Raw genomic sequence first — 22,476 nt, forward strand, 5'->3', positions numbered from 1 at the left:
GAGGAAGAACTGTGTGAGCGGGGGGCTGAAAGAGCAGGAAAAGGGGACATGTGGTCAGGGACCTAATAATAATAATAATAATAATAATAATAATAATAATAATAATAATAATAATATGGATTGACTACAAAAAGGCCTTTGACTCACTCCCACACAACTGGATCATCAAGTGCCTGGACGCCATCGGGATTTGTAAAAACGTTGGCACCTTTATTGAAAACATGATGGAGCACTGGAAAACTGAACTGTTTGTTGGAAATGAAACTATGGACTTGTCAACATCAGGAGAGGAATTTTCCAGGGAGACTCATTGTCCCCTCTGCTTCTCATTATTGCCATGATCCCTCTGCCAACAATCATACAAAAAACAAATCTCGGCTATCAAACATCTAAGAAATCTCACAAAATTTCACATCTGATGTACATGGATGACCTGAAGCTGTATGGGAAAACGGAAACTGAAATCCAGTCTCTGACCAACACTGTCCGAATTTTTAGCACTGATATCAGCATGGAGTTTGGTTTGGACAAATGTTCGACAGTGGCATTGAAGAAAGGAAAAATCATGGAAAGTGAGGGCATAAATATGCCTAATGGCCAAACAATAAAGTGTCACCAGCCAGAGGCCTATAAATATCCATATTACAGCTGGACAACATCAAGCAAGAACATGTGAAAACTGTGGTCAGCAAAGAATACACACAAAGGGTCAGAAAAATTCTCAAAAGCAAGCTCAATGGAGGCAACACCATCAAGGCTATAAACACCTGGGCCATACCTGTCATAAGATATACATTATAAACTGGACACAGGCGGAACTGGACAATTTGGACAGAAAACCAAGCTAATCACACCAAAGAAAGCAGCCCATCGGATCCTTTCGGACACGTCGGATGAGGACAGCAGCGTCACTCATGACCATTAATCACTCACTGCACCCTCGCAGTGATGTTGACCGGCTATATCTGCCTAGAAGATCAGGGGGCAGATGACTCTCTTTACAAGTAAAACAAGCAGTCAAAGAAGAAGAAGAACATGCCTTGGCAGAAGATGTAAAGCAAAGTGAAGAACCTGCTTTGATTGAAGTCAAAAATCAGAAACTTCTCAAAGCACAGCAGATAAAAAACCAGTACAAGAAAACCGCACCACAAACTAGAGCAGAATCAGTACAAGAAAACCGCACCACAAACTAGAGCAGAATCAGTACAAGAAAACCGCACTACAAACTAGAGCTGACAGCTGGCACAACAAAACATTGCATGGAAAGTTCCTTGACAAAATTGAAGGAAAAGCTGATAAGGAGAAGACCTGGTGATGGCTCACGAATGGGACCCTGAAGAAGGCCTGATCCTTGCAGCCCAGGAGCAAGACATCAGGACAAAGGCAATTAATAATAATAATATAATAATAATAATAATAATAATAATAATAATGGAAGACCTGGCTTTGGCTCACGAATGGGACCCTGAAGAAGGAGACAGAAGGCCTGATCCTTGCAGCCCAGGAGCAAGACATCAGGACAAAGGCAATTAATAATAATAATAATAATAATAATAGAAGACCTGGCTCTGGCTCACGAATGGGACCCTGAAGAAGGAGACAGAAGGCCTGATCCTTGCAGCCCAGGAGCAAGACATCAGGACAAAGGCAATTAATAATAATAATAATAATAATAATAATAATAATAGAAGACCTGGCTCTGGCTCACGAATGGGACCCTGAAGAAGGAGACAGAAGGCCTGATCCTTGCAGCCCAGGAGCAAGACATCAGGACAAAGGCAATTAATAATAATAATAATAATAATAATAATAATAATAATAATAATAATAATAGAAGACCTGGCTCTGGCTCACGAATGGGACCCTGAAGAAGGAGACAGAAGGCCTGATCCTTGCAGCCCAGGAGCAAGACATCAGGACAAAGGCAATTAATAATAATAATAATAATAATAATAATAATAATAATAATAATAGAAGACCTGGCTCTGGCTCACGAATGGGACCCTGAAGAAGGAGACAGAAGGCCTGATCCTTGCAGCCCAGAAGCAAGACATCAGGACAAAGGCAATTAATAATAATATAATAATAATAATAATAATAATAATGGAAGACCTGGCTCTGGCTCACGAATGGGACCCTGAAGAAGGAGACAGAAGGCCTGATCCTTGCAGCCCAGGAGCAAGACATCAGGACAAAGGCAATTAATAATAATATAATAATAATAATAATAATAATAATAATAATAATAATAGAAGACCTGGCTCTGGCTCACGAATGGGACCCTGAAGAAGGAGACAGAAGGCCTGATCCTTGCAGCCCAGAAGCAAGACATCAGGACAAAGGCAATTAATAATAATATAATAATAATAATAATAATAATAATAATAATAATGGAAGACCTGGCTCTGGCTCACGAATGGGACCCTGAAGAAGGAGACAGAAGGCCTGATCCTTGCAGCCCAGGAGCAAGACATCAGGACAAAGGCAATTAATAATAATATAATAATAATAATAATAATAATAATAATAATAATAATAATAATAGAAGACCTGGCTCTGGCTCACGAATGGGACCCTGACGAAGGAGACAGAAGGCCTGATCCTTGCAGCCCAGAAGCAAGACATCAGGACAAAGGCAATTAATAATAATATAATAATAATAATAATAATAATAATAATAATAATGGAAGACCTGGCTCTGGCTCACGAATGGGACCCTGAAGAAGGAGACAGAAGGCCTGATCCTTGCAGCCCAGGAGCAAGACATCAGGACAAAGGCAATTAATAATAATAATATAATAATAATAATAATAATAATAATAATAATAATAATAGAAGACCTGGCTCTGGCTCACAAATGGGACCCTGAAGAAGGAGACAGAAGGCCTGATCCTTGCAGCCCAGGAGCAAGACATCAGGACAAAGGCAATAATAATAATATAATAATAATAATAATGGAAGACCTGGCTCTGGCTCACGAATGGGACCCTGAAGATGGAGACAGAAGGCCTGATCCTTGCAGCCCAGGAGCAAGACATCAGGACAAAGGCAATTAATAATAATAATAATAATAATAATAATAATAATAATAATAGAAGACCTGGCTCTGGCTCACGAATGGGACCCTGAAGATGGAGACAGAAGGCCTGATCCTTGCAGCCCAGGAGCAAGACATCAGGACAAAGGCAATTAATAATAATAATAATAATAATAATAATAATAATAATAATAGAAGACCTGGCTCTGGCTCACGAATGGGACCCTGAAGATGGAGACAGAAGGCCTGATCCTTGCAGCCCAGGAGCAAGACATCAGGACAAAGGCAATTAATAATAATAATAATAATAATAATAATAATAATAGAAGACCTGGCTCTGGCTCACGAATGGGACCCTGAAGATGGAGACAGAAGGCCTGATCCTTGCAGCCCAGGAGCAAGACATCAGGACAAAGGCAATTAATAATAATAATAATAATAATAATAATAGAAGACCTGGCTCTGGCTCACGAATGGGACCCTGAAGAAGGAGACAGAAGGCCTGATCCTTGCAGCCCAGAAGCAGAACAAGGGCAATTAAGGCCAAGATCGAAAAATCAGCTGATGACCCAAAATGCAGACTCTGCAAGGAAGCCGACGAACCGCAAAGTAGTGAGGGAACACTGTACACACACATACATTCTAACCACTCTCAATTCGTTTCTGATATGATAAATAAAATAAGTAAGTTAAAAGATATTTTTAAAACCACAGATGAGATGGGATAAGAATAGCGCTTCTCCAAAACAAACCCACCAGTTCGAAAGGGCCTGAAGCGCCGCATTCATGTAACAGGAGTTGCCGAGGTTCTTCATTCCTGTAAGGCCTAGAAAAGCAGGAAAAGGTCAGGAGAAGAAGGAAGGTTGTGCTGCTCTTTTCCCCTTCAAAGAAACAGGAAATGTACCTCTCGGTTTGAGGTCGTCGTCTTCTGACTCCGACTCCCCTTCATCGGCCACCGCAATCGGAACGGCCTTTAGAGGATGCGCCGGGGGAGGAGAATCCTGGAAGCAAACGGGTAGACATCAATACCAAAGGCATGTCCACTCCACAATAAAGACAGAGAATATCTATATGAATACTAGCTGTGCCCGGCCACGTGTTGCTGTGGCTTATGGGACTGCTTTGTTGGCCAGGTGGAATAGCAGCGAATAGCCTTGCAGCTTCAAAGCCTGAACCCTGGCTGTACCCAGGCACCATTGTGGCCAAGGGGGTTGCTAGGAGCAGGGCCTACCCTTCTGACCAGCAGCCAGGGTTGAAAACGGCTCTTCCTCATTCTCTGATTTGGACTTTATTTTCTAGGGGTTTTTTTTGTTTGGATGACCATGTCTTTTGTGGCCAAATTTGGTGTGATTTGGTCGAGTGGTTTTGTTGTTTACTCCATAGTAAAACGTCACATTACATTTTTATATACAGTAGAGTCTCACTTATCCAACATAAACGGGCTGGCAGAATGTTGGATAAGGGAATATGTTGGATAATAAGGAGGCATTAAGGAAAAGCCAATTAAACATCAAATTACATTATGATTTTACAAATTAAGCACCAAAACATCATGTTTTACAACAAATTTGACAGAAAAAGTAGTTCAATACACAGTAATGCTGTGTACTAATTACTGTATTTATGAATTTAGCACCAAAATATCATGATGTATTGAAAACATTGACTACAAAAATGTGTTGGATAATCCAGAACGTTGGATAAGCGAGTGTTGGATAAGTGAGACTCTACTGTATATACTAGCTGTGCCCGGCCACGCTTTGCTGTGGCGAAGTCTGGTGGTATGGGAAATAAAGTATTGAGCAATTGGTGGTAGTTAAGGTCAAGGCTAAAGGTGCCAGCCTGTTTATGTTGGATAAGTGAGACTCTACTGTATATTTATAATCTTATATTATCTGCTTAGAACTGGATTATATGAGGCCCCTTCTACACAGCTGGATAAAATGCACACTGAAGTGGATTATATGGCAGTGTGGAGTCCAGATAATCCAGTTCAAAGCAGATAATATAAGATTCTAAATGGGTTATATAGCCTAGTCTACACTGCCATATAATCCAGTGCAAATTAGATAATCTGTGGAAGAGGCCTAAGTGAAGCCTAACTCTGCCTGTCCCCTGGGCTGAGTCGGTTGCTAGGAGACCAAGTGGGCGGAGCTTAGCCTTCTAACTGGCAGCAATTTGATAAAAACAATTATTCCTCTCCCTCTAATTAGGACTTTATTTTTCTTTTCTTTTTGTTGTATCAACCTAGAGCCGTGGATGATGGGTTGTGTTGTCAAATTTCGAGGTTGGGGGGCCTGTAGTTTTGTTGTTTTGTCCGCTGCCCTGATGCCATCACTCTTTTATATATATAGATATAATAATAATAATAATAATAATAATAATAATAATAATAATAATAATAGCCAGCATAGTGATCTTGTTTTCTATGTATTAATCCTGTCATGTATCGAATAAAACTAATAATAATAATAATAATAATAATAATAATAATAATAATAATAATAATGGGATCTGCGCGCGTCATCCGAAAATACATCACACAGTCCTAGACACTTGGGAAGTGTTCGACTTGTGATTTTGTGATATCAAAAGCCTGAACCCACTGGTTTAGTGGTTTTGTTGTTTACTCAGTCCTACAAACTACAGTTCCATCTTGTCTCCTGTGCCATAGCAACATGCTGTGCTAATTTTATATACATATACATAATATATAATAATTTATAAATATACAATATATTGTATGTACTTATAATATTGATAATAATATTATAATGTAATACAATATTATATTAATTAATAATATAATATAATATTAATTATATATTATATATTAAATGTAATATTACTAATAATACAGTAGAGTCTCACTTATCCAAGCTAAACGGGCCGACAGAACGTTGGATAAGTGAATATGTTGGATAATAAGGAGAGATTAAGGAGAAACCTATTAAACATCAAATTAGGTTATGATTTTACAAATTAAGCACCAAAACATCATGTTATACAACAAATTTGACAGAAAAAGTAGTTCAATATGCAGTAATGTTATGTTGTAATTACTGTATTTACGAATTTAGCACCAAAATATCACGATGCATTGAAAACATTGACTACAAAAATGGCTTGGATAATCCAGAATGTTGGATAAGTGAATGTTGGATAAGTGAGACTCTACTGTATACATATATATACAATATAATTTACAATAATATATAATAATTATAACATATTGTATATACATATAATATTCATAATATTATATTGCAATACAATATAATACTAATAATACAATATAATAATATGAATTATATATTATATTTTACATGTAATATAACTAATAATATTACAATATATTGATACAGTACAATATAGTAATTTATTACCCGTATTGTACTATGGTAATAATATAATATTGTATGTTAATTTAATTTGTAAGCAGCTCTGAGTCCCCTTCGGGGTGAGAAGAGTGGCATATAAATGTAGTAAATAAATAAATAAACAAATAAATAAATACATTACATTTATATATGTATACTAGATGTGCCTGGCCACGCGTTGCTGTGGCGTATGGGAATTCTTTGTTAGGTAGGTGGAATAACAGTGAATAGCTTTGTAGCCTGAAAGCCTGTCCATTCTGTTATGTGAATCCTTGTTTGGTGAGGTGGAATAGAAAGGAATAGGCTTGCTGCTTGGAAGGTTAGGTAGTTGCCTTTTAGGGGAATGTCTTTTTGGGGTGGTAGAATTGTAATGAATAGCCTCGGTAGTTCAAAGCCTGGGTGCTTGCTACCTAGGGGAAATCTTTGGTTGGTCAGCTTCAGAGTTGTATCACTGTTTCAAAGCCTGGTCGCCTTTTACGAAGGTTAATCTTTTCTTGGTCTGGTTGAATTGCACTGAATATCCTTGCAGCTCCAATGTCTGGCTGTATTTATTATTTTGTATTATATGTATATATTACAAAATATAGAAAACATGGCAATAAGAATAACAATAGTAGAAGTTCCCGCCCATGGTCCCTGTCTCGAAAAATACTTTAAGTTCCGCGCGCATGCGTACATTGCCTGTTGTGGGTTTTGGCCTTTTTTTGGTGTTGTGATTGTGTTTTTTGTGTGATTGTGTTGTATCTTACTGGAGGCAGGGATGATGGATTGTGTTGCCAATTTTAGAGTTTGGGGGGTGTTGGGTTTTGTTGTTTTGTGAGTTGCCGTGATGCCAAAAGCCTTTTATATATATAGATAGATATAGATTTAACCTACTGATGCCTTGATTAATGTAATTTTATTGGTATCTATTTTTATTTTGAAATTGACCAGTAGCTGCTTCATTTCCCACCCTTGGCTTATATTCGGGTTGGCTTATACTCGCGTATATATGGTAATAATAATAACTTTATTTTTAGATCCTGTTTTGCAAAGGCAAAACAGCAAAAGGTAAGTTCACCTGGGGCTGGGGGGCTCACCTGTTCCCCGCATTTTGAGGGTGGGGCTGGCGAGGGAGAAGCCAGTCGCTGGTCCAGGAAAACCTCTTTCTCGCAGGCGTAACACCAGACGCGGAACGTGGTCAGGTTGACCGTCAGGTTGTGCTTTTTGGCCTAGCGGGTGCAAAAGAGGAGTTAATGTGCCGGATTCAATGTCACCGAGGAAAATTACCATATTCTACAAACTCTTGAATCTTTCGCGGTATAAATAAACATAATATATACACATAATAAAAGTGAAAAAATGTATATATATATGTGTGTGGCTGGGATGTCCACTTACACAAATAGTCCTCCACAAACACAACCCAAGGGAAGGCTTTCCTGCGGGGACAGTTTCATCCTAGATTTTATGTTTTTCCTCCACCACAGATATCCCAGTGTTTCTTACAACCATAGAAGCTCACTATGCCAATGCAAATATTTAAAAAAATCAGAAAAGAGAATCCAAAATAATTATATATTGCATGGCCTTAACAATAATAAAACAAAAAAAACAAGATGTCTCTATAGAGGAAAGGAGGCCGAAGGAATCACGCAATGTGGAATTGCATAATAATAATAATAATAATAATAATAATAATAATAATAATAATAATAATATACAGATTAAGAGAGCTGGACCCCTTTGGATCTTGACCTTGAGAGAAAAGCTATGGAATAATAATAATAATAATAATAATAATAATAATAATAATAATAATAATAATAATAATAATAATATACAGATTAAGGGAGCCAGACCCCTTTGGATCTCAGCCTTGAGAGAAAAGCTATGGAATAATAATAGTAATAATAATAATAATAATTGTCAGGATAAAAAGTAAAATTTTAAAAGTTCACAATCTATATACATAAAAATGTAATGTGATGTTTTACTATGGAGTAAACAACAAAACCACTGGACCTAATATCCACCACAAACACCATCCTGCTCAACATCCAAGGGAAGGCTTTCATACGAGGACAATTTCATCCTAGATTTTATGTTTTTCCTCCACCACAGACACCCCAGTGTTTCTTACTATAGTTCTCACTACACAGGAAACACCAATGGCCCTCCCGCCAATGACATTGCAGGTTATAGCGAGCGCCGTGAACACGTCCAAGAGCCCTGCCTACGTCCTCCACAAACACCACCCGTGAAGCCTTTCATACGAGGACAATTTCATCCTAGACTTTATGTTTTTCCTCCACCACAGACACCCCAGTGTTTCTTACTATAGTTCTCACTACACAGGAAACACCAATGGCCCTCTCGCCAATGACATTGCAGGTTATAGCGAGCGCCGTGAACACGTCCAAGAGCCCTGCCTACGTCCTCCACAAACACCACCCGTGAAGCCTTTCATACGAGGACAATTTCATCCTAGACTTTATGTTTTTCCTCCACCACAGACACCCCAGTGTTTCTTACTATAGTTCTCACTACACAGGAAACACCAATGGCCCTCTCGCCAATGACATTGCAGGTTATAGCGAGCGCCGTGAACACGTCCAAGAGCCCTGCCTACGTCCTCCACAAACACCACCCGTGAAGCCTTTCATACGAGGACAATTTCATCCTAGATTTTATGTTTTTCCTCCACCACAGACACCCCAGTGTTTCTTACTATAGTTCTCACTACACAGGAAACACCAATGGCCCTCTCGCCAATGACATTGCAGGTTATAGCGAGCGCCGTGAACACGTCCAAGAGCCCTGCCTACGTCCTCCACAAACACCACCCGTGAAGCCTTTCATACGAGGACAATTTCATCCTAGACTTTATGTTTTTCACCCACCACAGACACCCCAGTGTTTCTTACTATAGTTCTCACTACACAGGAAACACCAATGGCCCTCTCGCCAATGACATTGCAGGTTATAGCGAGCGCCGTGAACACGTCCAAGAGCCCTGCCTACGTCCTCCACAAACACCACCCGTGAAGCCTTTCATACGAGGACAATTTCATCCTAGACTTTATGTTTTTCACCCACCACAGACACCCCAGTGTTTCTTACTATAGTTCTCACTACACAGGAAACACCAATGGCCCTCTCGCCAATGACATTGCAGGTTATAGCGAGCGCCGTGAACACGTCCAAGAGCCCTGCCTACGTCCTCCACAAACACCACCCGTGAAGCCTTTCATACGAGGACAATTTCATCCTAGACTTTATGTTTTTCCTCCACCACAGACACCCCAGTGTTTCTTACTATAGTTCTCACTACACAGGAAACACCAATGGCCCTCTCGCCAATGACATTGCAGGTTATAGCGAGCGCCGTGAACACGTCCAAGAGCCCTGCCTACGTCCTCCACAAACACCACCCGTGAAGCCTTTCATACGAGGACAATTTCATCCTAGATTTTATGTTTTTCCTCCACCACAGACACCCCAGTGTTTCTTACTATAGTTCTCACTACACAGGAAACACCAATGGCCCTCTCGCCAATGACATTGCAGGTTATAGCGAGCGCCGTGAACACGTCCAAGAGCCCTGCCTACGTCCTCCACAAACACCACCCGTGAAGCCTTTCATACGAGGACAATTTCATCCTAGACTTTATGTTTTTCCTCCACCACAGACACCCCAGTGTTTCTTACTATAGTTCTCACTACACAGGAAACACCAATGGCCCTCTCGCCAATGACATTGCAGGTTATAGCGAGCGCCGTGAACACGTCCAAGAGCCCTGCCTACGTCCTCCACAAACACCACCCGTGAAGCCTTTCATACGAGGACAATTTCATCCTAGATTTTATGTTTTTCCTCCACCACAGACACCCCAGTGTTTCTTACTATAGTTCTCACTACACAGGAAACACCAATGGCCCTCTCGCCAATGACATTGCAGGTTATAGCGAGCGCCGTGAACACGTCCAAGAGCCCTGCCTACGTCCTCCACAAACACCACCCGTGAAGCCTTTCATACGAGGACAATTTCATCCTAGATTTTATGTTTTTCCTCCACCACAGACACCCCAGTGTTTCTTACTATAGTTCTCACTACACAGGAAACACCAATGGCCCTCTCGCCAATGACATTGCAGGTTATAGCGAGCGCCGTGAACACGTCCAAGAGCCCTGCCTACGTCCTCCACAAACACCACCCGTGAAGCCTTTCATACGAGGACAATTTCATCCTAGACTTTATGTTTTTCCTCCACCACAGACACCCCAGTGTTTCTTACTATAGTTCTCACTACACAGGAAACACCAATGGCCCTCTCGCCAATGACATTGCAGGTTATAGCGAGCGCCGTGAACACGTCCAAGAGCCCTGCCTACGTCCTCCACAAACACCACCCGTGAAGCCTTTCATACGAGGACAATTTCATCCTAGATTTTATGTTTTTCCTCCACCACAGACACCCCAGTGTTTCTTACTATAGTTCTCACTACACAGGAAACACCAATGGCCCTCTCGCCAATGACATTGCAGGTTATAGCGAGCGCCGTGAACACGTCCAAGAGCCCTGCCTACGTCCTCCACAAACACCACCCGTGAAGCCTTTCATACGAGGACAATTTCATCCTAGACTTTATGTTTTTCACCCACCACAGACACCCCAGTGTTTCTTACTATAGTTCTCACTACACAGGAAACACCAATGGCCCTCTCGCCAATGACATTGCAGGTTATAGCGAGCGCCGTGAACACGTCCAAGAGCCCTGCCTACGTCCTCCACAAACACCACCCGTGAAGCCTTTCATACGAGGACAATTTCATCCTAGACTTTATGTTTTTCCTCCACCACAGACACCCCAGTGTTTCTTACTATAGTTCTCACTACACAGGAAACACCAATGGCCCTCTCGCCAATGACATTGCAGGTTATAGCGAGCGCCGTGAACACGTCCAAGAGCCCTGCCTACGTCCTCCACAAACACCACCCGTGAAGCCTTTCATACGAGGACAATTTCATCCTAGATTTTATGTTTTTCCTCCACCACAGACACCCCAGTGTTTCTTACTATAGTTCTCACTACACAGGAAACACCAATGGCCCTCTCGCCAATGACATTGCAGGTTATAGCGAGCGCCGTGAACACGTCCAAGAGCCCTGCCTACGTCCTCCACAAACACCACCCGTGAAGCCTTTCATACGAGGACAATTTCATCCTAGACTTTATGTTTTTCACCCACCACAGACACCCCAGTGTTTCTTACTATAGTTCTCACTACACAGGAAACACCAATGGCCCTCTCGCCAATGACATTGCAGGTTATAGCGAGCGCCGTGAACACGTCCAAGAGCCCTGCCTACGTCCTCCACAAACACCACCCGTGAAGCCTTTCATACGAGGACAATTTCATCCTAGACTTTATGTTTTTCCTCCACCACAGACACCCCAGTGTTTCTTACTATAGTTCTCACTACACAGGAAACACCAATGGCCCTCTCGCCAATGACATTGCAGGTTATAGCGAGCGCCGTGAACACGTCCAAGAGCCCTGCCTACGTCCTCCACAAACACCACCCGTGAAGCCTTTCATACGAGGACAATTTCATCCTAGATTTTATGTTTTTCCTCCACCACAGACACCCCAGTGTTTCTTACTATAGTTCTCACTACACAGGAAACACCAATGGCCCTCTCGCCAATGACATTGCAGGTTATAGCGAGCGCCGTGAACACGTCCAAGAGCCCTGCCTACGTCCTCCACAAACACCACCCGTGAAGCCTTTCATACGAGGACAATTTCATCCTAGATTTTATGTTTTTCCTCCACCACAGACACCCCAGTGTTTCTTACTATAGTTCTCACTACACAGGAAACACCAATGGCCCTCTCGCCAATGACATTGCAGGTTATAGCGAGCGCCGTGAACACGTCCAAGAGCCCTGCCTACGTCCTCCACAAACACCACCCGTGAAGCCTTTCATACGAGGACAATTTCATCCTAGACTTTATGTTTTTCCTCCACCACAGACACCCCAGTGTTTCTTACTATAGTTCTCACTACACAGGAAACACCAATGGCCCTCTCGCCAATGACATTGCAGGTTATAGCGAGCGCCGTGAACACGTCCAAGAGCCCTGCCTACGTCCTCCACAAACACCACCCGTGAAGCCTTTCATACGAGGACAATTTCATCCTAGATTTTATGTTTTTCCTCCACCACAGACACCCCAGTGTTTCTTACTATAGTTCTCACTACACAGGAAACACCAATGGCCCTCTCGCCAATGACATTGCAGGTTATAGCGAGCGCCGTGAACACGTCCAAGAGCCCTGCCTACGTCCTCCACAAACACCACCCGTGAAGCCTTTCATACGAGGACAATTTCATCCTAGATTTTATGTTTTTCCTCCACCACAGACACCCCAGTGTTTCTTACTATAGTTCTCACTACACAGGAAACACCAATGGCCCTCTCGCCAATGACATTGCAGGTTATAGCGAGCGCCGTGAACACGTCCAAGAGCCCTGCCTACGTCCTCCACAAACACCACCCGTGAAGCCTTTCATACGAGGACAATTTCATCCTAGACTTTATGTTTTTCACCCACCACAGACACCCCAGTGTTTCTTACTATAGTTCTCACTACACAGGAAACACCAATGGCCCTCTCGCCAATGACATTGCAGGTTATAGCGAGCGCCGTGAACACGTCCAAGAGCCCTGCCTACGTCCTCCACAAACACCACCCGTGAAGCCTTTCATACGAGGACAATTTCATCCTAGATTTTCTGTTTTTCACCCACCACAGGCACCCCAGTGTTCCTGACTCTCTCCATTGGTGTGGAATTTGCATGACTCCACCCACTTCGTCTCCCTTAACCCTTTCCTATTCTTTTCTGACACACATCAAACGGGAATTGATCGGGAACTGAACATACTAGAGAGGTTTGGGGAGAATTCACCGTCATTTATAAGAAAATTCACCTTGATTTGGGGGAGTTGTAGTTCACCTACATCCAGAGAGTACTGTGAACCCAAAAACTGATGGATCTGGACCAAACTTGGCACACAGACCCGATACCATCTCATTTGTTCTTCAACAGCCCTGATGTCTCACCTGCGCATGAAGAGTGCTGTGGTCGGCAAAAGACTCCCCGCAACCGACGTAAGGGCAACCGACCTAAAAATACATATTATGTTGAGTGAAAGAAGCCTATAATAATATAATATTATACCCTTAATAATATTATTTTATAATACAATAGAATACTAATAATACAACATAATAATATTAATGATAAATTATATATTACATGTAATACTATTAATAATATTAAAAATATATAGATATAGTACAATATGGTAATTTATTGCCAGTATTGTGCTATGCTAATAATATGATATTGTATGTAAATTTAATTTGTAAGCCGCTCTGAGTCCCCTTCAGGGTGAGAAGGGCGGGATATAAATGTATTAAATAAATAAATAATAAATAAAAGTCTTAATAATAATAATAATAATAATTTATTTATACCCCACTCCACCTCCCGAAGGACTCGGGGCGGTTATCTTTTCATGTGATTATGCCGCAAAGAGAGAATCTATATATATAAAAGGGTAATGAAATTTCGGCCTAGGACAAAACAGCAAAACTACACATCCCAGAAACACTAAACTTGGCAGCACAACCCCTCATCCATGCCTCTACGTTCATACAACAAAAAGAAAAGAAAAATAAAGTCCTAATTAAGAGGGAGAGGAATAATTGTTTTTATCAAATTGCTGCCAGTTAGAAGGCTAAGCTCCGCCCACTTGGTCTCCTAGCAACCCACTCAGCCCAGGGGACAGGCAGAGTTAGGCCTCACTTACGCCTCTTCCACACTGGCTATTAAATACAGATTATCTGATTTTAACTGGATTATATGGCAGTGTAGACTCAAGGCCCTTCCACACAGCTATATAACCCATTTAGAATCTTATATTATCTGCTTTGAACTGGATTATATTGAGTCCACACTGCCATATAATCCACTTCAGTGTGCATTTTATACAGCTGTGTAGAAGGGGCCTCATATAATCCAGTTCTAAGCAGATAATATAAGGCTATAAATATAATATATAATAATTACTGTGGTATAATAATACAGAACAATATAATCTCTAAAATCAGAACAGTAAATAAAGAACAACACTCTGAAAGCAGGGAATTCCAGACAGGAAACCATCAGGGCCAGCTAACACCTCCCAACAAAGGATTCCCCTAGGAATCCCACTTAGGACGACCCACACAGCAACGCGTGGCCGGGCACAGCTTATATATATATATATACACACACTAGCTGTGCCCGGCCACGCGTTGCTGTGGCAAAGTGGTGGTGGTATCGGTGAAAAGTTGTTGTGGAATTTTTATTTGACGTTATTTGTATTTTTTTAAATTAATTTTATTGTCACTTATCTTTTTTATTTATTATATTTTATTATTTTGTTGTATTATTTTTAGTCATTTTGTTATAGTATTTTATTGTATTAATTATTTTAGTGTTTTTTTTATAATTTTTTATTGTATTATTTGTATTTATTTTTTATCATTATTTTATTAACACTGGGCTGAGTGGGTTGCTAGGAGACCAAGTGGGTGGAGCTTAGCCTTGTAACTGGCAGCAATTGGATAAAAACTATTATTCCTCTCCCTCTAATTAGGACTTTCTTTTTCTTTTCTTTTTGTTGTATCAACCTAGAGGCATGGATGAGGGGTTGTGATGTCAATTTTCGTGGTTGTGGGGTGTTTACTTTTGTTGTTTTGTCCGCTGCCGTGATGCCATCACTCTTTTATATATATAGATATATACACACACACATACACACACACACACACACACACCTTTTTCTATTCAGTTTTCACCCATTCCCAAGACAAAAATCTAATCTATAGATAAAGGTACATACTTCAGAACTGATGACTAAATAAACTCTTAAGCCAGACTTACAGACTCGAACTTGCCTGTAGTATAATTCAATAACACATCATTGGCTAGATCTCACAGTAGGAAGAAAAAACATTTGAAGATATTTTAAAGCAGAGACTCTACCTGAAGGCAGGCCCACAGGTTGGGTCCTCCGGCGCCGCAAGACTGGCATGTTCCCTGTTTTGGCAAAAAAAGGAAATATACCGTATATACTCGAGTATAAGCCGTCCCGAATATAAGCCGAGGCACCTAATTTTACCACAAAAAAACTGGGAAAACATTGACTACAGTATAAGCCGAGGGTGGTAAATTTCAGAAATAAAAACAGATGCCAATAAAATTACATTAATTGAGGCATCAGTAGTTTCAATGTTTTTGAATATTTACATAAAGTTCAAATTTAAGATAAGACTGTCCAACTCTGATCATATCATGATTCTCATCTTCTTCCATGTAAATGTGCTTATGTATCCTTTTAATAATAATAGAGTAAAATAATACATGTAATAATAATAATAAATACAGGAAAATAATACAAGTAATAAGAAATAGAGTAAAATAATAAATGCATTAATAATAATAAGATCAGAGTGAAATAATAAATGTATTAATAAAAATAGAGTAAAATAAATTGATCCAATCATGATTCTCATCTTCTTCAATGTAAATGTGCCTATGTATCCTTTTAATAATAATAGAGTAAAATAATACATGTAATAATAATAATAATAAATACAGGAAAATAATACAAGTAATAATAAATAGAATAAATAAAATAATAAATGCAATAATAATAATAATAATAATAAGATCAGAGTGAAATAATAAATGTATTATTATTAATAATAATAAAATAAAGTAAAATAAATGTACAGTAGAGTCTCACTTATCCAACACTCGCTTATCCAACGTTCTGGATTATCCAACGCATTTTTGTAGTTAATGTTTTCAATACATCATGATATTTTGGTGCTAAATTCGTAAATACAGTAATTACTACATAGCATTACTGCGTATTGAACTACAGCAGAGTCTCACTTATCCAACATTCGCTTATCCAAGCTTCTGGATTATCCAAGCCATTTTTGTAGTCAATGTTTTCAATATATCGTGATATTTTGGTGCTAAATTTATAAATACAGTAATTACTATCTAACATTACTGCGTATTGAACTGTTTTTTCTGTCAAATTTGTTGTATAACATGATGTTTTGGTGCTTAATTTGTAAAATCATAACCTAATTTGATGTTTAATAGGCTTCTCCTTAATCCCTCCTTATTATCCAACATATTCACTTATCCAATGTTCTGCCGGGCCGTTTATGTTGGATAAGCGAGGCTCTACTGCAATAATAAATAGAGTAAAATAATAAATGCAATAATAATAATAAGATCAGAGTGAAATAATAAATGTATTAATAATAAAAATAGAGTAAAATAAATGTAATAGTAGCAACAATAATAGAGAAAAATAATAAATGCAATAATAGTAATATCAGAGTGAAATAATAAATGTATTAGTAATAATAATAAAATAGAGTAAATGTAATAGTAGCAATAATAATAGAGAAAAATAATAAATGTAATAATACCAATAATAATAGAGAAAAATAATAAATGTAATAATACCAATAATAATAGAGAAAAATAATAAATGTAATAATACCAATAATAATAGAGAAAAATATTAAATGTAATAATACCAATAATAATAGAGAAAAATAATAAATGTAATAATACCAATAATAATAGAGAAAAATAATAAATGTAATAATACCAATAATAATAGAGAAAAATAATAAATGTAATAATACCAATAATAATAGAGAAAAATAATAAATGTAATAATACCAATAATAATAGAGAAAAATAATAAATGTAATAATACCAATAATAATAGAGAAAAATAATAAATGTACCCTATATTCTCGAGTATAAGCTGACCCAAATATAAGCCAACCAGGACCCTCACCCGAGTATAAGCAGAGGGGAGCTTTTTCAGTCTTAAAAAGAGGGCTGAAAAACTAGGCTTATACTCGAGTATATACAGTAATTGTGAGATTTCCTTCTAAGAATGGACCTCAGGTGGGGAGGCTCACCTTGGATTTGAGGAGCAGATCTTCCTTGGTCACTTCTCCTATGGAGTCCAGGTGAGGACAGGCCTCTCTCAGGTCACCCATTCTGTTCCCCGGAAAGAAGGAAAGGCACAATAAAAGGTAAGCTTGTTTACATGCCCGGCTTGACTCGTCGTTCCGGTCTAAAATAAGCAGGTTTGGACCTTAATATGGCTTTGCCAGCTATGGGTCATCTGGGATTGCCGTAAGTCAGAAATGACTCAAAATGCAAACAACAACAAAGCTTATTAAATGCATTTCTCAGCAACCTTCCCCTTTATTGCCACAACTATTCTAACTATTTTATTTGTTGTAATAATAATAATAATAATAATTTTATTTTTATACGCCACCTCCATCTCCCCAAAGGGACTCGGGGCGGCTTACAAAAATCAAACAAGCATACAGTGGTATCAAATACAGAAAAACACACAAATGAAATTAAAAGGCGTAAAATAAAATCACATTGTAAAACACAGGATAAAACACAGCGATGAAATCCTAAGATGAGCTGGGCAAAGTGCACTGAGTGAAACTCATGAAGGAAGTTAAGATGCTATAAGATCATGGGGAGAATCTTAAACTGGGGTGAATAATAATAATACAGTAGAGTCTCACTTATCCAACATAAACGGGCCGGCAGAATGTTGGATAAGCGAATATGTTGGATAATAAGGAGGGATTAAGGAGAAGCCTATTACACATCAAATTACACATAATGCCTCCTTATTATCCAACATATTAGCTTATCCAACATTCTGACGGCCCATTCAGCTTGGATAAGTGAGACTCTACTGTATGTACTGTGCTATACTACTATAGTGTAATATTATTAGTAAAATTATATGTAATATATAATAATTATTATATTATATTATTATTAGTACTGTATTATATTGTATTACATTATAATATTATTATCAATATTATATGTATACTGTATACAATATATATTATACCTTTCCATTCAGCTGTCACCCATTCCCAAAACAAAAATCAAATCTATAGATACAGTAGAGTCTCACTTATCCAGGCCTCGCTTATCCAACGTTCTGGATTATCCAACGCATTTTTTAAGTCAGTGTTTTCAATACATCGTGATATTTTGGTGCTAAATTCGTAAATACAGTAATTACTACATAGCATTACTGTGTGTTGAACTACTTTTTCTGTCAAATTTGTTGTCTAACATAATGTTTTGGTGCTTAATTTGTAAAATCATAACCTAATATGATGTTTAATAGGCTTTTCCTTAATCTCTCCTTATTATCCAACATATTCACTTATCCAACATTCTGCCGGCCCATTCAGCTTGGATAAGTGTATTGTGCTATACTACTATAGTGTAATATTATTAGTAAAATTATACGTAATATATAATATATAATTATTATTATATTGTATTATTATTATTAGTATTATATTGTATTACATTATAACATTATCAATATTACATGTATACAATATATATTATACCTTTCCATTCAGCTTTCACCCATTCCCAAAACAAAAATCAAATCTATAGATACATACAGTAGAGTCTCACTTATCCAACACTCGCTTATCCAACGTTCTGGATTATCCAACACATTTTTGTAGTCAATGTTTTCAATATATCGTGATATTTTGATGCTAAATTCATAAATACAATAACTGCTACGTAGCATTACTGCGTATTGAATTACTTTTTCTGCCAAATTTGTTGTATAACATGATGTTTTGGTGCTTAATTTGTAAAATCATAACCTAATTTGATGTTTAATAGGCTTTTCCTTAATCTCTCCTTATTATCCAACATATTCACTTATCCAACATTCTGCCGGCCCATTCAGCTTGGATAAGTGAGACTCTACTGTACTTCAAAACAGATGACTAAAGACACTCTTAAGTGAGACTTAATATCAGCTTTCACCCATTCCCAAAACAAAAATCAAATCTATAGATACATATTTCAAAACAGATGACTAAAGACTAAAGACTTAATTCATATCCAAGGAATTTCCTCTCCCAGCTATTCAAAAATCAAATCTATAGATACATATTTCAAAACAGATGACTAAAGACTAAAGACTTAATTCATATCCAAGGAATTTCCTCTCCCAGCTATTCAAAAATCAAATCTATAGATACATATTTCAAAACAGATGACTAAAGACTAAAGACTTAATTCATATCCAAGGAATTTCCTCTCCCAGCTATTCAAAAATCAAATCTATAGATACATATTTCAAAACAGATGACTAAAGACTAAAGACTTAATTCATATCCAAGGAATTTCCTCTCCCAGCTATTCAAAATTCGATTCCACTTCCCAAATCTATGTTTTCCCTGCACTGTATTGTGTCCCAAGCACAGCCATTCACGGTGTGAAAAAAATATATATATCACAAATAAGGGGGAAAATATCTGTTTTATATCAGAGGCTTCATCTTATTATGAGCATCCAAGGATTTTGGTACCCATGGGCTCCAAATTGGGAATAGATGCAGATTATTTTGCGGCTTCCTGCCAGAAATAAAACCTGCAAGCGGTCACATGACACTAAACAGCTGATCGTTCCTCCCAATAAATGAACAAGGCATTATTCATCATTTTTCCTCGCGGAAGCATCCCGGCCACTCTCCTTTCTGCCCTTGGCTTCCCATTTCTCCATGTGCCACCATCTCCTGGATATTAAAAGTCCCATGTACATGTGCATATCTATCTATACATACATACATATTATGCACACATAGACAATGTATGTATACGTCCACATTTAAACTGCATGCACTACATTAAACAATACGAACAAATATATCAACTGCATGTGCTATATTCAACCATAAAAATATATCAACTGCATATATATGTACAAAACTGCATGTCATTTATTAAGATGAATGCAATATAGTAATACAAATAAATATGTACCCTTCAGGTCATAAATTAAACAATGCAAAATCATAAAAGAGCACACACACACACACACACACACATATATATGAACTGCAGACAATATATTAAGCAAAACAAATTACTGTATACACATATACAGACGTACATATACAAAATATTAGACAATACATGGTAACACAAATAATAGCAAACACTATATATATATATATATATATATATATATATATACACACACATACACTGCATGCAATGTATTAATTCCAACGCTGTATAATATGTGTGTGTATATATGTGTGTATGTGTGTGTATAATATATATATATTGCATATAATATGGTAGTACAAATAAAAATAAATAGCACACACGTATATATGAATACATATATAGAATATATGAACTGCAGACAATACATTAAGCAAAACAAATTATACAGTATTTGTGTTAACATGTGTCTAATATTTTTATATATACGTCTACGCACACACTGCATGCAATATATTAATTCCAAAGTTGTATGTGTGTGTGCATACAATATGGTAGCACAAATAAAAATAAATAGCACACACACATATGTATATGTATGTATGTATGTATGTATGTATAATGACTGTGGTTTTATTTTATGCCTTTTAATTTTATTTGTGTGTTTTTTGCATTTGATACCATTGTATGCTTGTTTTATATCTGTGAGCCGCCCCGAGTCCCTCTGGGGAGATGGTGGCGGGGCATAAAAATAAAATTATTATTATTATTATTATAAAGCTTATTATTTTATTATGACACAGCAAACAAGATAGATATGCTGGATTTCATATCACAAAATCACAAGTCGATCAGTTCCCAAGTGTCTAGGACTGTGTGATTATTATTATTATTATAAAGCTTATTATTTTATTATGACATAGCAAACGAGATAGATATGCTGGATTTCACATCACAAAATCACAAGTCGAACACTTCCCAAGTGTCTAGGACTGTGTGATGTATTATTATTATTATTATTATTATGCTTATTATTATTATTATGACACAGCAAACAAGATAGGTATGCTGGATTTCATATCACAAAATCACAAGTCGAACATTTCCGAAGTGTCTAGGACTGTGTGATTATTATTATTATTATTATTATTATTATATTTTATTATGACACAGCAAACAAGATAGATATGCTGGATTTCATATCACAAAATCACAAGTCGAACACTTCCCAAGTGTCTAGGACTATGTGATTATTATTATTATTATTATTATTATTATTATTATTATGATGATGTATGGAATACATACATATACTGTATATAGAATATATGAACTGCAGACAATACATTAAGCAAAACAATTATATTATATATATATACACACACACACCACATTAGGCAATACAAATACATTAAGCTGCATATGTATGTACAAATGCTTCCCCCTTCTCCCCCGCTACCTGCCGGGCCCTTCCCGGGCGGGCGCCTCGTTCCCGGGGCGGCGTCCTACGTGAGGCCGGTGCTTGGGCGCCGGGCTAGGCCTCGGCTCGCTTCTCAGGCCGGAGGCCCAATCAAAACCTTCCTCCGCCTTTCCTTCCCGGGAAGAGCGGCCGATCGGAAGCCCAAGGCAGGAGGACGGGGGCGGCGAAGAGATCGCCGACGGCGGAGAAGAACCCTCTGTGGCGGAGCTCCGACCTCAGCCGTCAAAGCATTCCGGACTCCAATTCCCAGAAGCGCTCGCCGGCTTCTTCAATGGCTAGGAATTCTGGGAAATGAAGTCCCAAGCGGCTTGGAGCGACGCCAATGGACGGAATCACAAAGAGACAAGAGGCGTCAGGCGTTCGGGACTCCAACTCCCAGAAGCCCTCGCCGGGTTGTTCAATGGCCAGGAATTCTGGGAGATGAAGTCCACAGCGCAAGTTGAAGAGGCCAATGGGCAGGCGCCAATGGAAAAAGGCGGGAAAAACAAAGTCAAGCTGCTTTTCTCTCTGACTGGCCTAGTTTTTCTATTCCATCCCTAAAAGGCTTAGTCTTTGTCCTATTGCTGTGTTGTAGCCTTGTTTTGCCCTCACTTCCGCCAGGGCAGGAGTGGCTTCGGCGC

General features: G+C 38.4%; 1 protein-coding gene across 4 annotated transcripts in view; it reads right to left on the reverse strand.

The window, feature by feature from the left end:
* Nucleotides 1-22,132, reverse strand: part of usp20 (ubiquitin specific peptidase 20) — a 46,965-nt gene extending 24,833 nt beyond the window's left edge. The window contains exons 1-8 of one of the 4 annotated variants that reach the window (XM_062958912.1): nt 21,836-22,132; nt 17,482-17,563; nt 15,506-15,559; nt 13,534-13,596; nt 7,497-7,628; nt 3,942-4,038; nt 3,794-3,863; nt 1-25 (exon numbers count right to left, since the gene is read on the reverse strand). The exon at nt 1-25 is cut by the window's left edge and continues 89 nt beyond it. In XM_062958912.1, coding sequence (XP_062814982.1) covers nt 1-25; nt 3,794-3,863; nt 3,942-4,038; nt 7,497-7,628; nt 13,534-13,596; nt 15,506-15,559; nt 17,482-17,562 — 522 coding nt within the window. In that variant the 5' untranslated portion in view covers nt 17,563; nt 21,836-22,132. The remainder of the gene's footprint in view (nt 26-3,793; nt 3,864-3,941; nt 4,039-7,496; nt 7,629-13,533; nt 13,597-15,505; nt 15,560-17,481; nt 17,564-21,835) is intronic. The other 3 variants (XM_062958914.1, XM_062958911.1, XM_062958913.1) reach the window with 3 other exon arrangements.
* Nucleotides 22,133-22,476: the final 344 nt, after the last annotated feature.

Source organism: Anolis carolinensis, unplaced genomic scaffold (genome assembly GCF_035594765.1).
Source record: "Anolis carolinensis isolate JA03-04 unplaced genomic scaffold, rAnoCar3.1.pri scaffold_7, whole genome shotgun sequence".
In the NCBI taxonomy this organism is placed as follows: domain Eukaryota; kingdom Metazoa; phylum Chordata; class Lepidosauria; order Squamata; family Dactyloidae; genus Anolis; species Anolis carolinensis.